The 23194-nt window shown below is 35.5% G+C and overlaps 1 protein-coding gene and 1 long non-coding RNA gene across 5 annotated transcripts; one reads left to right on the top strand and one right to left on the bottom strand.

The window, feature by feature from the left end:
* Window positions 1–63: 63 nt before the first annotated feature.
* Window positions 64–21853, bottom strand: eva1a (eva-1 homolog A (C. elegans)). Of its 4 annotated transcripts, none has more exons than XM_058750375.1 (4): window positions 21519–21848; window positions 8246–8289; window positions 5355–5485; window positions 64–2038 (listed from the first exon to the last, which is right to left on the bottom strand). In XM_058750375.1, exons 3-4 carry the CDS (start codon window positions 5443–5445, stop codon window positions 1668–1670), a joined length of 462 nt encoding a protein of 153 aa, XP_058606358.1. In that variant the 5' UTR covers window positions 5446–5485; window positions 8246–8289; window positions 21519–21848; the 3' UTR covers window positions 64–1667. The 4 variants fall into 4 exon arrangements, with proteins under 4 accessions (XP_058606358.1, XP_058606359.1, XP_058606360.1 ...); XM_058750376.1 differs by lacking the exon at window positions 21519–21848 and adding an exon at window positions 19853–19931; XM_058750377.1 differs by lacking the exon at window positions 5355–5485 and having other exon boundaries at window positions 21519–21853.
* LOC131523737 (uncharacterized) lies at window positions 1929–21901 on the top strand. Its single transcript, XR_009266839.1, has 3 exons — window positions 1929–2058; window positions 19783–20079; window positions 21764–21901. It is a non-coding gene; the product is annotated as an uncharacterized LOC131523737 (long non-coding RNA).
* Window positions 21902–23194: the final 1293 nt, after the last annotated feature.

Below are 23194 nucleotides of genomic sequence, written 5' to 3'. Positions count from 1 at the left end.
TATACTATCCATCTATTTGTCTGCATGTCCTCAGATGGGAATAAAAATCTTTGAAATGTTTATTATTCTGTCATAATAGCTGTTCATCAGACAGCAGAGGGCACTATTGCATTCAGTTAGGGTTTGTGCAAAGAGACATTCAGAATTACAGGAGTAGTGGCATAAACAAAAGTTTTTTTTTTTGTTTGTTTTTTAATCTTTGTTTTTATTTTATGGAAAGATGTAGTGACTTTATCCACTTTATCCACAGACAAACTTTTGGCACATTACTTCATACACATTCAAAACAACCATGTTAAAGACAACCAAATGCAAATTCATTTTCTAATAATCCATATATTTATATGAAATTAAAATATTGTTGAAACACTTAAACTGAATGAGTATGGAATGAAACAGTGGAAGCACGTGAGCCTCTTGGTTACATTATTAATATGCTGCATGTGTTGAACACCAAAGGGAGAAATAAGGACAGGAACATATTTATATCTGACACTTCTGGACCATAAAGTTGGACTGAACTGTGCTCACGCACGGATGGATTTTACCTATAGCACCATGTAGAAAATTGATACTATCCTGTGAAAAAATCTAGTACAAACAGAGGTGATTGTCTTCCATGCATAATTAATACTTGCTTGAAGAAGGCATACATTGTACAAATGAAAAGATTCTCTGATTGCCACAATGCAGAACCCTCTAGAACTGATCTGTTAGAAGGTTTTCCACTACAAGTATCTTTTTAATTTTTACAGTGGATTTTTCTAAAATGAAGGCACAGACCATCATTTTTGTTTTGTCGGTTGACAAAATATGACAAATGAAGAGAAATCCTTCACAGAGGTCATGAAAACCCTGAGCTCCAAGACAAAGCTTTAGTATAATAAAAGTGTTTGTAACAGAAAGACATTTTGCTTAAATAAAAAAGATATTAGCCAACTAAAGAATAACATCTCAATAAAAATAGGTGTCTGAATTGTCCAATGTCCACGTGGCCAAACCTACTTTCAGACAAAATTCATTCTAATTAAAAAATACAGTATTTCAAGTCAAGCATATTCAAAACTCAAACATATTAATTTTCCACCTGTTTTGCATGTCATGGTGAATTCTTCATTAAAACAAGTTTCATTAAAGGTGCACTCAGTAATTTTCCCTTATTAAAGTTTAACACATAAAGAAATGAATAGCAATTAAAAAAAAAAAAAAGTTTAAAATCATGAAGTCAACCATCAGTCACTTAATAAGAACGGATTTACATGGAGCAAGGTCGAGTGTAGATTTGTTGAAGTTGCTTACTCACTCGGGGAATAAATTAATCATGTCGAATAAAGCATTTATACTGTGTTATCAGTTAACTAGGACATCTCAGTGGCAAAAAGTGTCTCAATTTACATAAATTTACCCCTAACCAAAACCGTTGCTTTTTCATCCGCGCCACCAGGTGTCAGTATACAGGCGTCATCAGTATAAGTACAAAACTACTATCAGCGCAACATAAACAAAAAATGTACTGAGTGCACCTTCAAAAACACAAATGCATCACTAGTAGTGCCAGTGCCACCAGATGAGATGTTCCAAAACGTATTAAGTGTTGGCTTTTCCCATATTTCAGTCCCTAACTGTATCCCCAAAAAATGTAATAGCGTCTCGTTGGTTCAGAGAGTTCAATAGTAGCGGTTGAGGCTGCGCGTGGCCGGCATGTCCGGCTGTCCGTTCATCCAGATCTCCCGTATAATCCGCTCGCGCTCCTCTAGTCGCTGCGCGCGCTCCAGCTCCTCCGCCGAGGTGAACACGTTACCGAGCGTCCGTTCAAAGCGCCGGTGGCGGCGTGCCGACAGGTCGGAGCTATTGTCCCAGTCCGAGTCGCTGTCGCTCGTGTCGCTGGTGCTCTCCGCGGTCTTGCCGGTTTTCTTGGGCGCTTGTTGCGTTTTGCAGTCGGTTCGACAGGAGATCTGCACCACTAACGCGATGAGAGTGAGAACCAGTCCCAAACACACTCCACACACAAAATACAGTGCCGCCCGTTCCGGGTGATCTGCAGAAACAGTTCAGAAGGTTAGTAACAGTTTACATTGGACCACTGTTACGTTGTGTGACGGAATACAAAGTCCTGGCTTGTAATCGTTTGTTTATAGCCTAATAACTTGCACACACCACTTCTTTAGTAATCTTTTTGATTTCTAAATGAAGAATTTATAGCCTAGCTATATGTGTGTACATGTATACAGTGGTGTGAAAAAGTGTTGGCCCCCTTCCTTATTTTAAATTTTTTGCATATTTGTCACACGTAAAAGATTCAGATCATCAAACATTTTAATATTACACAAAGATAATGCAAGTAAATACAAAATGCAGTTTGTAAATGATGATTTCATTTATTAAGGGAAAAAAGTTGTCCAAACCTACCTGGCCCTACGTGAAAAATGAATTGCCCCCTCCTATTAAATCATGAAAGAACTGTGATTAACCATATTATTTCTAAGGCTTTGGGACTCCAGCAAACCACGGTCAGAGCCATTATCCACAAATGGAGAAAACTTGGAACAGTGGTGAACCTTCCCAGGAGTGGCCGGCCTACCAAAATTACTACAAAGATGACTCATCCAGGAGGTCATAAAAGAACCCAGAACAACATCTAAAGAACTGCAGGCCTCACTTGCCTCAATTAAGGTCAGTGTTCATGATTCAACAATAAGAAAGAGACTGGGCAAAAACAGCATCCATGGGAGAGTTCCAAGGCAAAAGCCATTGCTGACCAATAAGAACACAAAGGCTCGTCTCACATTTGCCAAAAAATATCTTGATTATCCCCAAGACTTTTGGGCAAATATTCTGTGGACTGATGCGACAAAAGTTGAACTTTTTGGAAAGTGTGTGTCCCGTTACATCTGGCGTAAAACCAACACAGCATTTCATAAAAAGAACATCATACCAACAGTCAAACATGGTGGTGGTAGTGTGATGGAGAACCTGGATGACTTGCCATAATTGATGGAACCATGAATTCTGCACTCTATCAGAAAATCCTGAAGGAGAATGTCCGGCCATCAGTTTGTGACCTCAAGCTGAAGCGAACTTGGGTTCTGCAGCAGGACAATGATCCAAAACACACCAGCAAGTCCACTACTGAATGGCTGAAGAAAAACAAAATGAAGACTTTGGAGTGGCCTACTCAAAGTCCTGACCTGAATCCTATTGAGATGCTGTGGCATGACCTTAAAAAGGCGGTTCATGCTCGAAAACCCTCCAATGTGGCTAAATTACAACAATTCTGCAAAGATGAGTGGGCCAAAATTCCTCCACAGTGCTGTAACAGACTCATTGCAAGTTATCACAAACGCTTGATTGCAGTTGTTGCTGCTAAGGGTGGCCCAACCAGTTATTAGGTTTAGGGGGCAAGCACTTTTTCACACAGGGCCATGTGGGTTTGGATTTTGTTTTCCTTTCATAATAAAAAACTTCATTTAAAAAACTGCATGTTGTGTTTACTTGTGTTATCTTTGATTAATATTTAAATTTGTTTGATCTGAAACATTAAAGTGTGACAAACATGCAAAAAAATTAAAAATCAGGAAGGGGGCCAACATTTTTTCACACCACTGTAGGCTATGTAAGCATTCAGGTGCCATATCTATCCTGATAATAAATTACATTTAAATGATTGAAACATTTAAAGGATGAAATTCTTTGAAATAGTTCTGCATAATCTTTTATTATGATTTCTTAAAAAATTAGCCATTTTAATACACTCAAAAATGATCTGTTAATTAACACATTTGGTGTGTTGACTATTTTAACATGTTTTGAGTACATAATTGACATAAATCGTGTGTAGAAAATTAGTAGAAATAACACATGGTTGGGTTAAAAGTAACACAAAATGTGTTGTCCTTAACAGAGGTGTGTTTTTAACATCCTTTTTAAGAGTGTAGGGCAGGCTGATGTAATATATTCTATACATTTGATTATTTTGTTGAAATATAAATAGGCTATCTGAATATCATGTGGAGAAACCCAAAGTGTAGAAGCATGTACAGTAAGGCTGGTCAATTCTGGCAAAAATTATTATTATTTTGCTTAATATTGAGATCATGATTATTTAACACAGTTAGGCTACTCACTGACATTAATTTCAGACAATAATTGAATGTGTCTTTCCCCTCTTCTTCACAGTGGATTTCCTTGTATATTAAATATAATAAATATTTTTTTAAAAACTATTAAAAAGGTTATATATATCAAACTTGATCCTGGAGGGCCGGTGTCCTGCAGAGTTTAGCTCCAACTTGCCTCAACACACCTGCCTGGAAGTTTCTAGTATACCTAGTAAGACCCTGATTAGCTACTTCAGGTGTGTTTAATTAGGCTTGGAGCTAAACTCTGCAGGACACTGGCCCTCCAGGACTGAACATGGTGACCCCTGATTTAACAAATCCCTCCTGAATAAAAGTATTAATTTCTTTTTTTTTCTTTTTTTAAAGAAAGAAAGAATGTACTGACCCCAAACTTTTGAATAGCATTGTATATTGTAACACAAAATTTATTTTTTAAATAAATGCTGTTCTGTTTAACTTTTTATTAATCAGAGAATCCTAAAAAAAAGTCACAGGTCCCCAAATAAATATGAAGCAGCACAACGGTTTCCAACATTGATTATAAATCAGCATATTAGAATGATTTCTGAAGGATCATGTGACACTGAAGACTGGAGTAATGATGCTAAACATTCAGCTATGATCACAGAAATAAATGATATTTTAAAGTATATTAAAATAGAAAACTGTTATTTTAAATTGTAATATTATTTCAAAAAAATTACTTTTTTTTCTGTATTTTTGATCAAATAGATACAGCCTTCTTTAAAAAAATATTAAAAATCTTACTGATCCCAAACATTTGAGAAGCAGTGTATATGAAAATACATTGCATCAAAAGATTGTTCCTTAGTCCTTGATCTAACATTTTTTTAAATTGATATTTGTGTATATTTAATTAATGATTAGTAGTTTTCAGTAAAAACTACTGAGCAATTTAAAAAATATATATAAAAGATTTAGATTATATACAAAACAAACATCTAAAATATTACATAAAATAAATTAAAAACAATTTTGGCATGCAAAGCAAGGAGTGCCAACGTAAAAGAAAAAATTGCACTGGATATATAACACAAGACAGCATCGCAAAAAGGAATGTGGCGCTGTTATTTTATGATTATTCACAAGATTATCTTTTGTTCAACTGTTGGAAGACAAAATTGTAATTGAAAATAAAATTCAATTAATCACCCAGCTTTACAGAGTATAGTTTTGGGCTGTTAGTGTATAGTAGTGTACCAAACCTGTTTTTACCTGCTATGAAGGAGTAAGCAGCCAGTGCATTGCTTACTAAAGCCATCTCCTCAGTAGTGGCTTGCCTTTCATTGAGGAAAGCTGTAACCATTTCATCCACAAATGCTCTCTGGATCACTTATTGTGTGGTACTGAAAGAAAGTGAAAGAGGGAGAGACCGCAAGTTAAAACCGGTCTGAACCCACCTTCATTTTTTAAAATCTCTATAAAGAGAAGCGCTGAACTGTAGCTTATAATGATGTTGTTTTAAAGAGTGTAATTATATTGAGATTTCTCCCTACATTTATGCTGTACCATAACCTCATGTCAGAGAAAACTATTTTTACAGACAGGCTGGAAATTTCCGAACAGCAGAATAATGCTATATCTTACTGTGTAACCACAGACATTAGTAACAACCTAAAGTTTAATTTCTCCTCATCAAACTGTCACACAAGATCAGACAAAAAAAAACGAACAAAAAACATTCTGATCCAACATATACATTATTATTCACTGACAAGTTGATTGACGATTGCAGTTGAAACAATCATAATAGAAATGATAACCTTTCATAAAGAATTAATTATAGAATGTCGTCCTACATTCTGTCATTCTCTCCCTCGTAAAACCACTTCTAGGCATCGGGGAAAGTTTACCAGTAAATTATTGCCAAATTGCCAGGACATATTGGCTGTTTTTTGTCTTTCATCCCAAGAAGAAGAGAAAAAATTTAATAAAACAAAGGAAGCTGAACACAAACAACAGAGAATCAGTGTAGCAGGATGGTTGGACAGAAAGCTTGAGTCTTTCAGCAGTAGTCTGGGCTGAAGGTAGACGGCACTCAGGGCCAGTCATTCACGTGGGTGTAATGGAATGTAGAGTCTCGGTCTGTCTCGCTTAGAGGAAGACAGGCTCCTCTTTTAGTGCAAATGAGGAATTAGACTGGTGGCACTTCCAACAAATATAGGTACACATTGGTAATGTCTGTGTCCTGAAAATTGTGATTTTTGCCCTCTCTTTACCATATCTGTATCAAACCATTACATTCATAAAACAATGTCATCATTCTGACATAATATGCTGAACTGATAACTGATATTCCATTCATTGTAGTGAAAACTCATCTGAATAATTGCAGGAAGAAATTTTCATTCCATTTTATATATACAGTTGAGGTCAAAAGTTTACATCCCCCATTCAGAATCTGTAAAATGTTAATTATTTTACCAAAATAAGAGGGATCATACAAAATGCATGTTATTGTTTATTTAGTACTGACCTGAATAAGATATTTCACATAAAAGATGTTTACATATAGTCCACAAGAGAAAATAATAGTTGAATTTATAAAAATGACCCCGTTCAAAAGTTTACATCCTCTTGATTCTTAATACTGTTTTGTTACCTGAATGATCCACAGCTGTGTGTTTTGTTTAGTGATAGTTGTTCACGAATCCCTTGTTCGTCCTGAACAGTTAAACTGCCTGCTGTTCTTCAGAAAAATCCTTCAGGTCCCACAAATGGTTTGGTTTTCCAGCATTTTTGTGTATTTGAACCCTTTCCAATAATAACTGTATGATTTTGAGATCCATCTTTTCACACTGAGGACAACTGAGGGACTCATATGCAGCTATTACAGCAGGTTCAAACGCTCACCGATGCTCCAGAAGGAAAAACCATGCATTAAGAGCCGGGAGTGAAAACTTTTGAACAGAATGGAGATGTGTACATTCTTCTTATTTTGCCTAAATATCATATTTTTCATTTAGTACTGCCCTTCAGAGGTTGCAGAAGATAGTTACATGTTTCCCAAAAGACAAAATAAGTTAAATTTACCCTGATCTTCAAATTCAAAAAGTTTTCACTCCCCAGCAAATTTATTTATTTGATTAAAATAATTCATGTGTAACCTGCCACTGTTTAACTGATCAAAAATTATGAAGTATTTTTACAATTTAAAATAACTTTAAAATATTTAATTACAATTAAATTTTTTAAATAGCCATTGCTTCAGTCTCCAGTGTCACATGATCCTCTATTTCTTATCTTATTTCTTATTGTTGAAAACAAATACTTTTGTGGAAACTTTGATATGTTCTTAGGATTCTTTGATAAATAGAAAGTTCAAATTAGCAGCATTTATTTGAAATAATTTTGAAAAATTTGAAAAAAAGAAGAACTTTTTAACACTATAAATGTCTCTATACTGTCACTTTGGATCAATTTAATGCATCTTTGCTGAGGTAAACAAAATAGTATAATTATATATATATATAAAAGTACAATTTCTTTCAAAACAAAATCCATCTATTTATCTATCGATCTATCTATCTATCTATCATTTTTGTCTTTATTATTACATTGTTATAACAAAGTTTTGCTTTGTTTCGTTTTTTTGATATGATAATATTAATGCAATGTTGCAAAAATTACTAACCTTAAAATCAATAGAAAATTAAATAGCCTGTATAAAATTTAGTTTAAATCTCTAAATGTAAGAATTTAAAGCCTTATTTTGTACCATATATGTGGAAAGTATCTGTTACCAAGCACTCCTAAGCTCATTTAACTGTCGGGTCTGTTCTTCTGTGCAATCTTACATTACGATGCTCTACATTCACCCTCATTACTATCTTATAATTTTGAATCTCTCCCAGGCTCTTCACCATAATTTGATGTTTAAACAGTATTTTCATGTGTAAATACTCAAAACACTGTGAAGCCTCCGTGCGAGGCAATCTCATAACCTTTTACAAAGTGCTACGGTCTGTGATGCTTGTACCCTCTCACAAAAATTACAGCAACATGAATTAATTACTATTATTAATGCTCAAGTACTTTACTGATGGTGTTTTAGTTTTGTGACTATGATTCATTTTCCCTGATTAACACTATAAATTTAGTCTTACCTGGAGTGTGTTGATACATTGCGGTCCATCTATGCGATCTCACACTGCAGAGAAATAAGAACAAAAGAAAGTAAGACAAAATGAGAAAGAAACTTCAGCATCCTCCCTTTGGCTCTTCAGAACTGATGGACAAAGCAAAAGAAGAAAAAAAATGAAGGGCTACTGTATGAGTCATAATGATCTATATAACAGAGCAGCCCCCTCAGTGTTACGATAAGACCTTCAGTGGAAAAACACTCTTTCCCAATCTGTGTTCCTGTGTTTGTGTGTGTCAGAGATCGTACATCACACAGTATCACTATGAGTCCTTTTCCGGTACACACACTCCTCCATTCAACCACAGTGACTAGTCAAGACCAAAACCCTCCCTAACTAGACAGAAAAAAAAACAAAAAAAAAAACAATAATGTGTGTTTAAGTTGTATGGCGTTCGTCTGGGACAGGCCAATTATCTGTCTATTTGAAAGCCACTGTGCGTAAAACACAAATTTCTGCTTACTAAATTAGGACACGAACTTGTAAGAATGAATCATATCAGGATGTGATGTGATGTGAGAGCAGTATATTGAGAGATAACTAGTCAGTGAGCATTCCTTTCTAATTATGCACATGTACAGTTTAAAAACCACTATCTGTGGCCCTATCTGTGATTCAGGCTACTTTTATAGTTGGAAAACAGTATATGACTAAACTGCTGTTCTTGTGGTTTATATCTTTTCATGTTTTTGGAAACCGCTTTGGATTTTTCCCAGGACAAGTCCTTCTTTCCCACAAAAATCTCATGGGTCGTATCCTGTCTTCATATTAAAATAGATCAAAATTGCTTAACTTCTTCCAATATCAAAACAAGGTTAAAAGAGGCCTGTAATTTAATCTTAAAACTTGAAAAAGATGATTACATCACCTTAATTAACTGAATTCAGTGGTAAAGTTTTTTAAAGTTTACACAGCATAACATTTTATGAAAATATTTAACTAATTAATGAGAGATAAAACAAAAGCAAGAGGGAATTTAGTATTACATCACTTGCTGACCAGTGGATCCTCAGCAGTGAATGAGAGTCTAAACATTTGATAAAAGCCTTACAATAATCCACAAGTAATCCACATGACTCCAGTCCGTCAATTAACGTCTTGTGAAGTAAAAAGCTGCGTGTTTAAACAAAACCATCATTAAAGGATTAGTTCACTTCCAGAATAAAAATTTCATGAAAATTTACTCACCCCATGTCATTCAAAATGTTCACGTCTTTTTTCGAAAAGAAATTCCAGGATTTTTCTCCATATAGTGGATTTCAATGGGAGCCAATGGTTTGAAGGTTCAAATGGCAGCGTTTCAGTGCAGATTCAAAGGCCTCTACACAATCCCAGCCAAGGAATAAGGGTCTTATTCGTGAAACAATTGGTCATTTTCCAAAAAAAAAAAATGTGACCCTGGACCACAAAACCAGTCTTAAGTGTCAATGTTTCGAAATTGAGATTTATACATCATTGCTTTCCATTGATGTATGGTTTGTTAGGAAAATATTGAGAAAATCGCCTTTAAAGTTGTCCAAATGAAGTACTTAGCAATGCATATTACTAAGGTTTTTATACATTTACGGTAAGAAATTTACAAAATATCTTCATAGAACATGATTTTTACTTAATATCCTAATGATTTTTGGCATAAAAGAAAAATTTATAATTTTGACCCATGCAATGTATTTTTGGCTATTGCTACAAATATACCCCAGCAACTTAAGACTGGTTTTGTGGTCCAGGGTCATATATATACAGGTGCATCTCAATAAATTAGAATGTCGTGGAAAAGTTCATTTATTTCAGTAATTCAACTCAAATTGTGAAACTCGTGTATTAAATAAATTCAATGCACACAGACTGAAGTAGTTAAAGTCTTTGGTTCTTTTAATTGTGATGATTTTGGCTCACATTTAACAAAAACCCACCAATTCACTATTTCAACAAATTAAAATATGGTGACATGCCAATCAGCTAATCAACTCAAAACACCTGCAAAGGTTTCCTGAGCCTTCAAAACGGTCTCTCAGTTTGGTTCACTAGGCTACACAATCATGGGGAAGACTGCTGATCTGACAGTTGTCCAGAAGACAATCATTGACACCCTTCACAAGGAGGGTAAGCCACAAACGTTCATTGCCAAAGAACCTGGCTGTTCACAGAGTGCTGTATCCAAGCATGTTAACAGAAAGTTGAGTGGAAGGAAAAAGTGTTGAAGAAAAAGATGCACAACCAACCGAGATAACTGCAGCCTTATGAGGATTGTCAAGCAAAATCGATTCAAGAATTTGGGTGAACTTCACAAGGAATGGACTGAGGCTGGGGTCAAGGCATCAAGAGCCATCACATACAGACATGTCAAGGAATTTGGCTACAGTTGTCGTATTCCTCTTGTTAAGCCACTCCTGAACCACAGACAACGTCAGAGGCGTCTTACCTGGGCTAAGGAGAAGAAAAACTGGACTGTTGCCCAGTGGTCCAAAGTCCTCTTTTCAGATGAGAACAAGTTTTGTATTTCATTTGGAAACCAAGGTCCTAGAGTCTGGAGGAAAGGTGGAGAAGCTCATAGCCCAAGTTGCTTGAAGTCCAGTTTTAAGTTTGGATTTGCAGGATTTGGCACCTGCCCACACTGCCAAAAGTACCAAAAGTTGGTTAAATGACGATGGTGTTGGTGTGCTTGACTGGCCAGCAAACTCACCAGACCTGAACAATCTATGGGGTATTGTCAAGAGGAAAATGAGAAACAAGAGACCAAAAAATGCAAATGAGCTGAAGGCCACTGTCAAAGAAACCTGGGCTTCCATACCACCTCAGCAGTGCCACAAACTGATCACCTCCATGCCACGCTGAATTGAGGCAGTAATTAAAGCAAAACGAGCCCCTACCAAGTATTGAGTACATATACAGTAAATTAACATACTTTCCAGAAGGCCAACAATTCACTAAAAATGAAGTATTCTAATTCTAATTTAATCAATCGTGAATTGGTGGGTTTTTGTTAAATGTGAGCCAAAATCATCACAATTAAAAGAACCAAAGACTTAAACTACTTCAGTCTGTGTGCATTGAATTTATTTAATACACGAGTTTCACAATTTGAGTTGAATTACTGAAATAAATGAACTTTTCCACGACATTCTAATTTATTGAGATGCACCTGTATATATATGACCCTGGACCACAAAACCAGTCTTAAGTCGCTGGGGTATATTTGTAGCAATAGCCAAAAATACATTGCATGGGTCAAAATTATAAATTTTTCTTTTATGCCAAAAATCATTAGGATATTAAGTAAAAATCATGTTCTATGAAGATATTTTGTAAATTTCTTACCGTAAATGTATAAAAACCTTAGTAATATGCATTGCTAAGTACTTCATTTGGACAACTTTAAAGGCGATTTTCTCAATATTTTCCTAACAAACCATACATCAATGGAAAGCAATGATGTATAAATCTCAATTTCGAAACATTGACACTTAAGACTGGTTTTGTGGTCCAGGGTCACAATTTGAGTTGAATTACTGAAATAAATTAACTTTTCCACGACATTCTAATTTATTGAGATGCACCTGTATGTATATATATATATATATATATATATATATATATATACTTTTTAACCACAAATGCTCATGCTCATGTTTTCCTCACAAACCTTAATTTCTTTTCGCCTGAAGAAAAAAAAAAGACATGAACATCTTGGATGACATGGTGGTGAGTAAATGATAAGGAAAACAGTGTTTGCTTGTGCATATTTCTCTCCTGATTTAGACAAGACAACTTTTTCACTGGAGAAATCAATATTATGGATCGAGGACTCGTATTTTAGCCGGAAACCGGAAAGTTAAAACATCTTGATGGATTTTCTTTCTTACAAACATGCAGCTTTTCACTTCACAAGACATTAATTGATGGACTGGACTGGAGTTGTGTGGATTATTGTGATCTTTATACCAGTTGTTTTGACTCTCATTCTGACGGCACCCATTCACTGCAGAGGATCCAAGCAAGTGATGTAATGCTAAATTTCTCCAAATCTGTTATAATTAAGAAACAAACTCATCTACATCTTGGATGGCCCGAAGGTGAGTACATTTTTAGCAAATTTAGATTTTTAGGTGAACTATTTCTTTAAATATTAATAAATTGAATTAGGTATTACTGAAATCGAGTCTCTATTATGATCTATTCTTACTTCAATGTAGTGTAAACTTTAGTAAGTCGGTCACTACGTTTACATGGACATCAGTAATCTAATAATTTACCTTATTCTAAATAAGACAATATTATGATTAAGGTGTTTACATGAGTTGCTTTTAGAATAATCCTTTCATGTTCCCGTTTTAGATGTTAGAGTACATAGATCGATTAATGGCACACATCAGTTTGTCACCACGCAACGCCATCCAACGTCTCCTCCAGAATTTCACGTATAAACATATAGTTCTTCTTCGTAATGATGCCATATACAGTTTTGGGTGTTTCATTTTTAATTTTATGAAAGCTTCAAGTGCAGTTAATTATTTGTACATGCATACAGACGACGGCGTTGTTGAAGCTCTTTTATTTGCCGTCAAACAGTTGACCACTGCCATGTGTGTATGCTGTCACAAAATGCGACAAAAAGTCCAATACGACGGTAATAATGTGATTAAGGTGTGTATGTCTATACTGCACTTCAATAATGTGTCTGAAATAAGAATGCTCCACATCTTAATTCGATTTGTGTTTATTTTGAGTATGACTTTAGCCGGATTAAGGTAATCAAAAATCTCTGTTTACATGGTAGATCCTTAATCAGAGTATTGTCTTAATCGTGTTAAAATCGGAATATTGTTGTCCATGTAAACATAAAACTCTGAATCCATTTTTCAACATATGCCTCCTCATTATCTGTTGTAATGCCTAAATATATTAATCAGAAAATCATTTTTGTGACGCTTAGACACAGGTCCCATAATTCTTCAATGAATTACACCACTGTGTTTCTCTAGAATTGTCCATACAAATACTTTGAGAGAGTTTTCACCATTGTCCTCCAGATGGAACCACCGTTATGTACCGCAATCAAGAGAGGAAAGCGGCAGCTCATTTTTGGCAGGGCTTTATTGAAGCCAGCAGCCTGTAGTATTTCAGGGCCTTGACCAACGGAGCCTGGCTTTAATCAGACACCGAGCCAAACCTGAGCTTCAAAGCTGGCATGAGCCAATACTCTTTCATTTGACTTCACAAATAGACGGCAAGTAAACGAGTCATTTTAAAATGATGTTGTTCCTCATTGAACATGTTGAGCAGAGTGGCTGTTCTCTCGTTTCAACTCTCGCATAGTCACAAATAACAAACTTATTTTACTTTAGGCTCTAATAGTTTTAACAGGAATCCAAGCACCTGTTTCTCAACTATGACATGATATTTAAGTTGAGACAATAATGGGTGCGCAACTGCTGTCATTAGTATTCACAGCCAGGGTTAAAATGAGTCAATGTCAACTAGACCTCCCACAAGCATGCTGCAAAGCATTGTTGACCAAGCAGGTCACTTTTAGCTGGCCAGGCATTTTCCTGTGCCATCCTTGTCATTTCCTCAAGAACAAACAAACAGGTGCAGCAGTAACAGGTGCATTTTGCAAGTGTTTTTTTTTTTTTTGAGTTCTTAAAGGAATAGTTCACCCAAAAAATGAAAATTATGATATCATTTACTCACCTTCAGTGCAAACCTGTATGACTTTTATACTTCTGTGGAAAAAGATATTTTGATGAATGTTTCTCCTTTTTTTTTCCCATACAGTAAAAGTCAGTAACAACTTTAGACCCCACTGACTTTAATTAATTAATACATTTTTTATACTATACTAAACTTTACTATAAGACTCGGTTAAAAGTCCTGCTTTTCCACAATTCTAAAAAAAAGAGAGTTTCCTACAAACTTTTCTTTCAGCATGAAAATAAACAGAAACAGACCACATCTTGTGGAAAAAAACATTACATAAACTTTTTCATCAGAGGATTGGGATACAAACTGCGTACAAGCGAAATACCATTTAAATCCCTAAATATCAGAGGGAGCCTCTTATTGTCCTTATGAAGTGGCCTTATAAAAATATGTCCTCTCGCTGGGGTCTGTTTATCATGAACTTACGAGATCCAGCGGAGAAATGAAAGAGCAGAGGGAGTTAAAGAGACTTCATCTTTGTTTTCATAGAAGAGAGAGATTAAACTAGTCCTCACAAAAAAGATTCATTAGGGAGTTTCAGATTTCTATTTTTAGAGGAAATGTTTAAAAATAGAGGACAACATAAAGTTTCCCAACAGCTGTTTCTGATCAGAAGGAATGACAAAATGGAGCTCTGCTTACAATATTCAGAGAAAGAAATATATATATGACAATGCAGAGTATAAGACAAAGAGAGTGTAAAACAATGGAATCCCTCAACTAGTCTTGTCTTTGCTACATAATCAAACCCCTCAAATATAAACAGAGTAAAATGAGTGGGTGAGCATTTCATCAGACGTAAAGCAAAATGAATTCCCACCATTAACGACTGTTTTTTTGTATCGTTCAATTTTTATCCTATCCAGATGGATGTAACCACAAACCACTCAATCTCCTCACACCTCATAAAGGAAGATTAGGAGAGACGGCACATATGAATGCTCAAAATGTCCATGTCTGATCACATAATCCCACAGACACATTTGACTCTGCCTAATAATTCACTTCACCTAATCCACTATGAGCCTGCATGGTTTATAGACTACACTGAAGTGCACATTTACAGAGACACTGTCATTTAAAAAGAACAGAATGAGAAGCTTTTAACATTTTTCAGTATCTAAGCTCTAAAGTCTTTATCTTCTACACAAAGGATAAATAGAAATTTGTATTTAATGTATTCAGTTTTAACAGGAAAAAGATTGACTTTCAGTCTCATGAATGGCCTAGGCTTAATTATAAACAGGATTTTTATATATATATATATATATATATATATATATATATATATATACAAACTGTTATTGAACATATACTGAATGCTGAACATTAATATTCAAATAACAATATCATGTTTCATATGAAATCATATTTCATATTAAATCTTCTATATTGTTCACTTTATGCAAATTGACGAATTTAGTTACTAAAAATGATAAATAATAACTTTTAAGATTTAAATAGTATTATTTTTTATGTAAAATGATAAAATAATATAAATAAATACATTTCTTGCATATCCAAAGCAAAAATACTCAATCGTCCAATTTCAATTTTATTGGGTCTTTTAGAGATATGATCTTCAAAAACTTAGCTGAAAAATACCAGAATTTAAAACAGAATTAAATCAGTATTATACTGAGTATTTCATGTTAGGACCTGAGATCCTAAATACAGCCATGATTTATTTCACTCTCATTTGCCTGCGCCACACCGCTTCACCCTCATTATAATCACAAAACATGACTTTGGGCAGATTCATTTGCCAGCCTTAATGCTACACTTCCTCTCTGCCTTGTTTTTTTTTTTTTTTTTCTCCCTTGCTTTTTCTTCTTCTCTAATATTAGGTTTCAGAATGCAGGGCCAGTCTCAGCTCTCTCCAACTCAGCCTCTGTTAGCTCAGTGAAGCAGAACAGTGGAGCTGGAGGACCTAAATGTACTTAACCCTGCACAGATGGGAAACTAAAGCTTTTCCATACCTCAGCTGCCTAGAAAAGAAGAGAGACGGACAGAACGCTACTATTATTTAACGTCACTATAGCCGTTTTCTTTTCAGAACTGTTTTTATAATGCCACATTTAACTGTTTATTGTCATGATGAGAGATTTAGTTAGATGGAAAACAGAGGGCTGTTGAAGGATGTTGCCCTTTTATACTGATTTAGCATCAGTTTCTTTGACCCATAACCACTATGAGAGAAAAGTGGGTGCTTAGGAGAGCCGTGTTTAACATGCTGCTGGTTTTTGCTGTAACAGCAAGAAAACACGATGAGTTCATTTAGGGCTGGCTTCCTGGAAACAGAACGAAGCTTTTGACTAAAGAGAATTTTTTAGTGGAATCACCTCTTTTTTTTGAGCACTTTAGTGGAGAACTATGTTCAAACCGGCCCCAAGGGATGTCAGTGTGTGTTCTGTGTTTGTACGGCTCTGTGTACCTTGGCTCTAAGTGACTGGTACAACATTCCCAGTTGAATGCTATCTTCAAGTGAACGTTTCTTTAAATTTCGGGTTATGGGTAATTATTCTTGAAATGCACAACCACCATATGGGCATAAAATAAGTAGGCCTACAGCAGTAGTTCAAGCAGAAACATATAACCAGAGGCTATTGAGCCATATTGTCCTCCATGGGGGAAAAAAATAAAATAAATAAAATTAAAACAGCAATGGTGAAGCTTACATTTAAACTAATAATAATAATAATACTCACACTAAAGTACAGAGCCCCGCACATGATGTGGGGGAAAAAAGTATTGTTGCCACAAATTAAGAATTCGTTCCCATGACTTAATTAATTTTCTCATTTTAGTTAAATCATCACCGCGGATTAAGAATTTGTCGTCTCATTTTCTTTGCCACTTTGTACTAATCAGTTACTGTAATTGTATTAAATTGTGGCCACATTGTACTAGTTTGTTCCCTCATTTTAGTAAATCGAGGCCACGTTATACTAATTAATTTCCATCGTTTTAGTAAATCGTGGCTAAGTTGTACTGGTTCACTCCCTTGTTTTATTAAATCGTGGCCGCGTTACTAATTAGCTACCATCATTTTATTAAATCGTGGCCACATTGTATTCATTAGTTCCTTCGTTTTAGTAGATCATGGCAACATTCCACTAACTAATTTATATCGTTTTATTAAAACGTGGCCACTTTGTACTTATTCACTCCCTTGTTTTAGTAAATCGTCACCATGAATTAAGAATTCATCTCACAATTTATTAATTTGTTCCCTCAATTTAAATCGTGTTGTAACTCATGGCTAAGTTGTACTAATTTGTTCCCTCGTTTTAATGAAATAGTACAACATGGCTACGTTTACTAAAAAGGGGAAACAAATGAATAAATTAATTTGTGGCCATGATTTAACTAAAGGTAGGGAGTGAATTAATAATACGAGGGAATAAATTCTAAATTTGTGGCCACGATAAATATATTTTTGTCTGCATGTCATGTGCAGGGCTCTGTACTAAAGTAATAATGTATACCTTGTAAGCTTCATACCATTCCACTGTCCTTCACAAAAGTCCTGTCTCTGAGAACACAGACCTAGCTTTACCACGTAAGCAAGCCGGAGGCCAGATTATGCTCTTACTGACAGATCACACGAACACTGAAGCGCATGCACACACATTCAGAGCAGACCCCACAGGATAAACAAACAAACATTCAGCCAGTCCTCTTACCATCGTAGCGCACATGGTACACAGTATCATCTTTGATCAGGCACCTGAGAGCCCTATTTGACGATTATGAAGAACACTTGATCAATTATTTCATTTGCAATTTTATTTCCATTTTATTTTATTTCCAGAAAAATCATATACTCTGTATTTGTGTTAGTTGCCTCCCAAAAAAATATTGGTTAACCATCAAAAGAACCCCAACAAATTAAAACAACTGGCTGAAGTCACTTGGTACACTTCGTGTAAAATAATCTCAGTTCTGAAAGAAAAGGAAGCCATTGTGTAGTAGCGATGGTTAGTAGTGAACAGCTGAACTATCTGCTCGAGGCGACGTACACCTGGCTCAGAATTAAAAAATTAGCTTCTCCATAATTACAGGTCAAAGAGTCAACTCTGTTAACATCAGACATTAACCAATCTGTTTCACTAGGAAAGAAACTGTCTGTGTGGACAGATGCTAAGTATTACCATATTTATGCAAGATCAAGCTTAAACAGAAACTATGATCAGTTTCTAATGCAGATTAGACCTCCTGGCTGCCACAGCCACAGGACTGTTAAAAGCATTTGGGGTCTTATTATGCTGAACTTGTTCACCACACAAGCTCATGAAAGACATATTAAGGGTTAGTGTCTATAAAATTTAAATTCTTTTATTATTTACTCACATCACGTCTTCCAAACCCATATGAATTTCTTCCACAGAACACATAATTAAGTGAAGTTTTGAACTATTTTAACTACGATAATTAATGAGGTCTGAATTCCTTCAGAATTGTAATGTAGCGTGCTGACTTCACACCAGATGCAAGCTGCTTGTCCTGTCAAAAGCAACGAAGCTGTCTGTCTACACTAGTTGTGTCACTTCGCAATGCATCAAGTTGTCAACAGTAAAGAGTTGTATTATTCTGTTTTGGTGTTTGCTGCATTTGTGCTGGTTCCAACAATGCATTTGAACATTCGCTTTGATGCATATAGTGTAGCTGTTTTGTGGTGTAGTAGACATGGTGCACCTCTGACCAGTACATTCTTCAAATCTAGAGATGCTTTTTTTTTTTTTAAGTTTAGTTTGTCTAATGCATATTTAGTCCATGTTTACATAAAACAGTGGAAGGTTGTGCAGTAGAATGCAAAAACACATTCTGTGCATGGCTTTTTATTGTTATAGAGTAAAGGTCCTTGCACACTGAGTCCAAAATTTTCGTATGTGATTTTTTCATTTTTTTTTCGGATTCGTCATCCTTTTCCATCAAAATGCTTGTTACAGATACAAAAACACAGAAAATCGAACTTGATCTGAATTTGTTAATGATGGGCGAAAGTTTCGGAGGCAGTGTGTTTAAAAGGTCGTATTTATTTTTTAACGTGCAAAAATTTTGGACGAGAATTTCGGACTCAATGTGCAAAGATCTTAAGACTTTTGAAACATTTGAAAATGGCAAGCATTGCAGTTTTGAGGCAGGCTTGTTTTAAAATGACGTAAACCTTAAAACAGACAACACAAAGGACCATTGTTTTTAGTTTGTTCCTTGCATTTTTCTTTTTAACCATAGCCACTTGTTCTTGTTTTCTTTTTAATTGCTTAACTGCAGCCCATTGGCAGAGCTGCTGTATGCTGAATCATGAAGGCATGCGATAGGCCAGCCATAGTGCAGCATAAAACACATATCTCATACAAAACATAGGCAAATCCTTGAGTTTAATGGCATAGGGGCTCATAAAATACTACTCCTCGCTGCCAGAGTCCTGTGTATTATTGAGCCTGATTCATACTGACAGAAGGCCTTTTTCCACTTTGTTGAATTATATTATAACAGTGTATAGTGACTTCAACCAGCCAAACCAACAGTGAAAAGATGAATTAAGTTTGGAGAACAGCTAAAAACTGGGAAAAAAAACAAAAACAAAAAACATGAAACAGGGTGCATAAGACTTCAGGAAATATCGAAAAACATGCTGGTGATAAAATGTTATTCCTTGTGACACAAACTACTTTTCAAGTACTTTTATAGGAATTATACAATGCTTTTTGTCTTTTATGGATCTGGACAGGCCCTATATTTACTATAGAGCAGCAAGAACATTCTACTAAATATCTCCATTTGTGTTTCCACAGGAGAAAAAAAGTCATATAGGTCTGGAACAACATGACCATTCAGTTTGAAGTCACTGGTCACTACACTTACTTCAGCTCAGACCTGTTTGAATCCTGTGTGTCCAGCCTGTTTCACTGAACAATGCCGCCCAGTGTGTGTTCAGGGCCACTGGCCCCACGGTTACTAGGAGCGGGACAGGAGCTGACACAAAGCAGTTGTCTGAGACCACTAGAGTGGCAGGAAGTCCTGCCAACATCTGGTCCTTCTATTAGAGACCCTCGAGAGCCAGAGCAGGCGACAGCAGGCAGACTCTAAAGGTGAGTGAAAGTATTGTTTCTAGTCATGAGGTCTGTGGCCACAAGGACATCACATTCTAACAATTGGCTAGGTAGCTATTAGCTAATAGTTCAATTATGGTTAGACATTGAGGTCTTTGTGTATTTGAGGATAGAGGTATAAAACAGGAGGAATGACTCCCTCTCCATTGACTCCAGTGACCAGCACAGAGAATCATCTGTTAGATAAGAATATTATGCTAAACATCCTGATTGAGGTATCTGGACCTGCAGTTGTGTGTGTTTACATGTTTACATGCAATTTCTGTCTCAATAATAATTAAAAGTATCAACACTTTGCAATCAGATTCAGTATGTTAACTCAGTAGCTGAAAAGTAAATTACTTTTACAACATCAGTTTAATTTAGTTTATGTAAATTTTTTACATATACTAATACATTTTTAACATTTCAAAGTGTAGAAATTAGCACTGGCTAATTTATATGAACACTCATGAACTAACATTAGCCTAGATTAATAAGTGATGCTGTTTAATGTTAATGCATGATGCATTATGCGTTATCTAATGTTACTGAGCTGAACCTTATTGTAAAGTGTTAATCAAAAACCCACAAAAAATACCCTAAACTTGCTTTAATTGCTTAGGTAATTCTACAGAGTGTCTACAAACAGCCATAATCAACATTTAGGTTTTGTTTCAGTCTCAGTGGGTGTCAAGTTGTGCTCGAGGGTCGATGTTGACCCTGTTCGGCCCTCCCGGGCAGAGAAAGACATCAATCTAATGTGAAGTGTTAAAGGAAATCCTGCGAGCGTGCTGTTGTTCAAACAGAGTCCAGAAGCCCTGAGAGTCATTCAACAGCTTTTATTTAACACAGAGAGCAAAGGTGTTCCCTTTCAACTTCAACATGGCGCTCACTCACAATCCCCCCACCTGAGACTGATGAACTGACTTTCAGTCTAATATACACCTGGGAATATAGATAATCTGGCACTTTTCAATTTAATTGACTGTGTGTTGTGCAATTACATCTTCCATAAATCATCCTCCTAGTGAGCTCTCAGCCACATTATGGAAAATATTAATACAGTAGATTAGTAGAATTATATCATGTCTGTATATAGAGACAGGAGATATGCAGTCAAAAGCACTGAATTGTGTTGAGGAGAACCTCACTTCTCTCTGTTTGCATATATTCATATTACAGTTGTAGTCAATACACGATTGACATTCCACTTGTGAAAACTGGGTTATTAAAAACTTTAAAGCAACTGGGCATTAAAGGACCTATGAAGCAGCCTTATAATAAATATAATATAATATTTGTATTAAAATGATATATTATTATATATTATAAAATTATAGAACATATTTAATAAGCGTAACTCATTTCATTGTTTAATGAGTAACAGTTAAATCACAATGACAACATGATCATCATTCAGTTGCACTCAAACTCACCCAATGTATTCTGTCCTTGAAGCCGTAAAAAATACTGTTTTACTTGAGTATTCCACTGTTTGTAAGTGAGCCTTCTGTGTAAGTGAGATTGCATTCAAGTAGAAGAAAAAGGAAAGGTAAATTCTCCTAGAGAGTCTGTTTGCTTATTCAAAACAGTTCAAACAAGTCACTGGAGGTAAAAGGTGATCTTAACGCCGTGTGCGGATGCATACTGGAGCTGTGCTTCTCTTTATAACCCATGTCAGGAGGACGCTGTGCCCTGGAAGCTGGAATGTGACACGGAGAAGGCAGGAGGCAGAAATATTCACCACATTGACGGACACAGACGAATCAGAATGAAACTCTGGAGAGCAGTGAGTATGAAAGAAAGGGAAAGAGGGAGGTCTGCGAGATTGAGAGAGATAGAGAGAGAGCGGGAGGGAGGGAGTCTGGAAAAGAAGGAGAAGGAGGGGGATGGTTGGACGACTAGTAGAGAACACGACATGACATGGGAATTTCATTCAGCCTGGACTTGGAATTTGCCTGTTAACTTTTGCTGGGAATTCTGCCCCGAGGCTCTCTGGAAAAAAGCATTTTTGTACACGTGTATGTGTGTGCATGTGTACAGGAGTGAAATTCATAGAAAATTCATGCTCATGAAAATGCATGACCATCAAAGAGCCATGAAAAATACAACGTGGCCACAGAATATATTAGTACACATAAGCCACAATTAATAATGTATGAATTTCTTTGCCATATATCAAAATATCATATCAAGTGGTTTTTATTTGAAAGAACAGCACAAATGCACTTTCAAAGAGAGTTTGCTATAGGTTTTAATAACAAAACAACAGATATACTAAGTATTCTGACACTTTCTAGTTATGAAATGTTAGTGAATCATGTTCATAGTTCATGTGACAAACTACATCTGTGGTTGCCTGTAGGACATCTGTGTGAACTTGAAGGAAACGGAATACCATTAAAAAAATTATTTATTTATTTTTTAAATAAGAATTAAGACACTTATTTAACAATGTTGAATTCAATTTCTCAGACATTTATAATGTTTAAGTTTTTTCTGTTTCAAATACATGCTGTTCTTTTGAACTTTCTCTTAATAAAAGAATCCGAAAAAATGTATGGCAGTTTCAAAACATTTTACTGACCCTAAACTTTTGAATTTGTCATTGTCATGTTTACTAAATGTGACTTTAGGACCAAAAAAAAAAAAAAAAAAATCACTAAAAAGTGAAGTTAGTTCTAAGAAAAAGTCTAGCATAATTTGTTTACACACTCTCAGAAATAAAGGTACAAGAGCTGTCACTGGGGCGGTACCTTTTCAAAAGGTACATGTTTGTACCTAAAGGGTCCATTTTGGTACCTTAAAGGTACATATTAGTACTTAAAGTGTACATATTTGAACCTAATAGGTACAAAAGTGTACCTTTTGAATAGGTACTGCCCCAGTGACAGCTTTTGTACCTTTATTTCTGAGAGTGCAGATGCCACTTGAAATGTTGTTAAATGCAATGAAATTAAATTAAAACGTGGCTTACATTTCCAAATGCTTTTGTCTTGTCTGTTTTTAACAAAAAAAAGTTTGTTAATCCACGTTTGTCTGTATAAACAATGAGCATTCCCATGACCTTTGAGCACACTCAATAAGCTGAGATTGTTGCTTTTATAGACCA

Source organism: Onychostoma macrolepis, chromosome 17 (genome assembly GCF_012432095.1).
Source record: "Onychostoma macrolepis isolate SWU-2019 chromosome 17, ASM1243209v1, whole genome shotgun sequence".
NCBI classification, from domain to species: Eukaryota; Metazoa; Chordata; class Actinopteri; order Cypriniformes; family Cyprinidae; genus Onychostoma; species Onychostoma macrolepis.
Note: the sequence above shows the minus strand (reverse complement) of the source record. Positions and strands in the feature narration are given on the sequence as shown.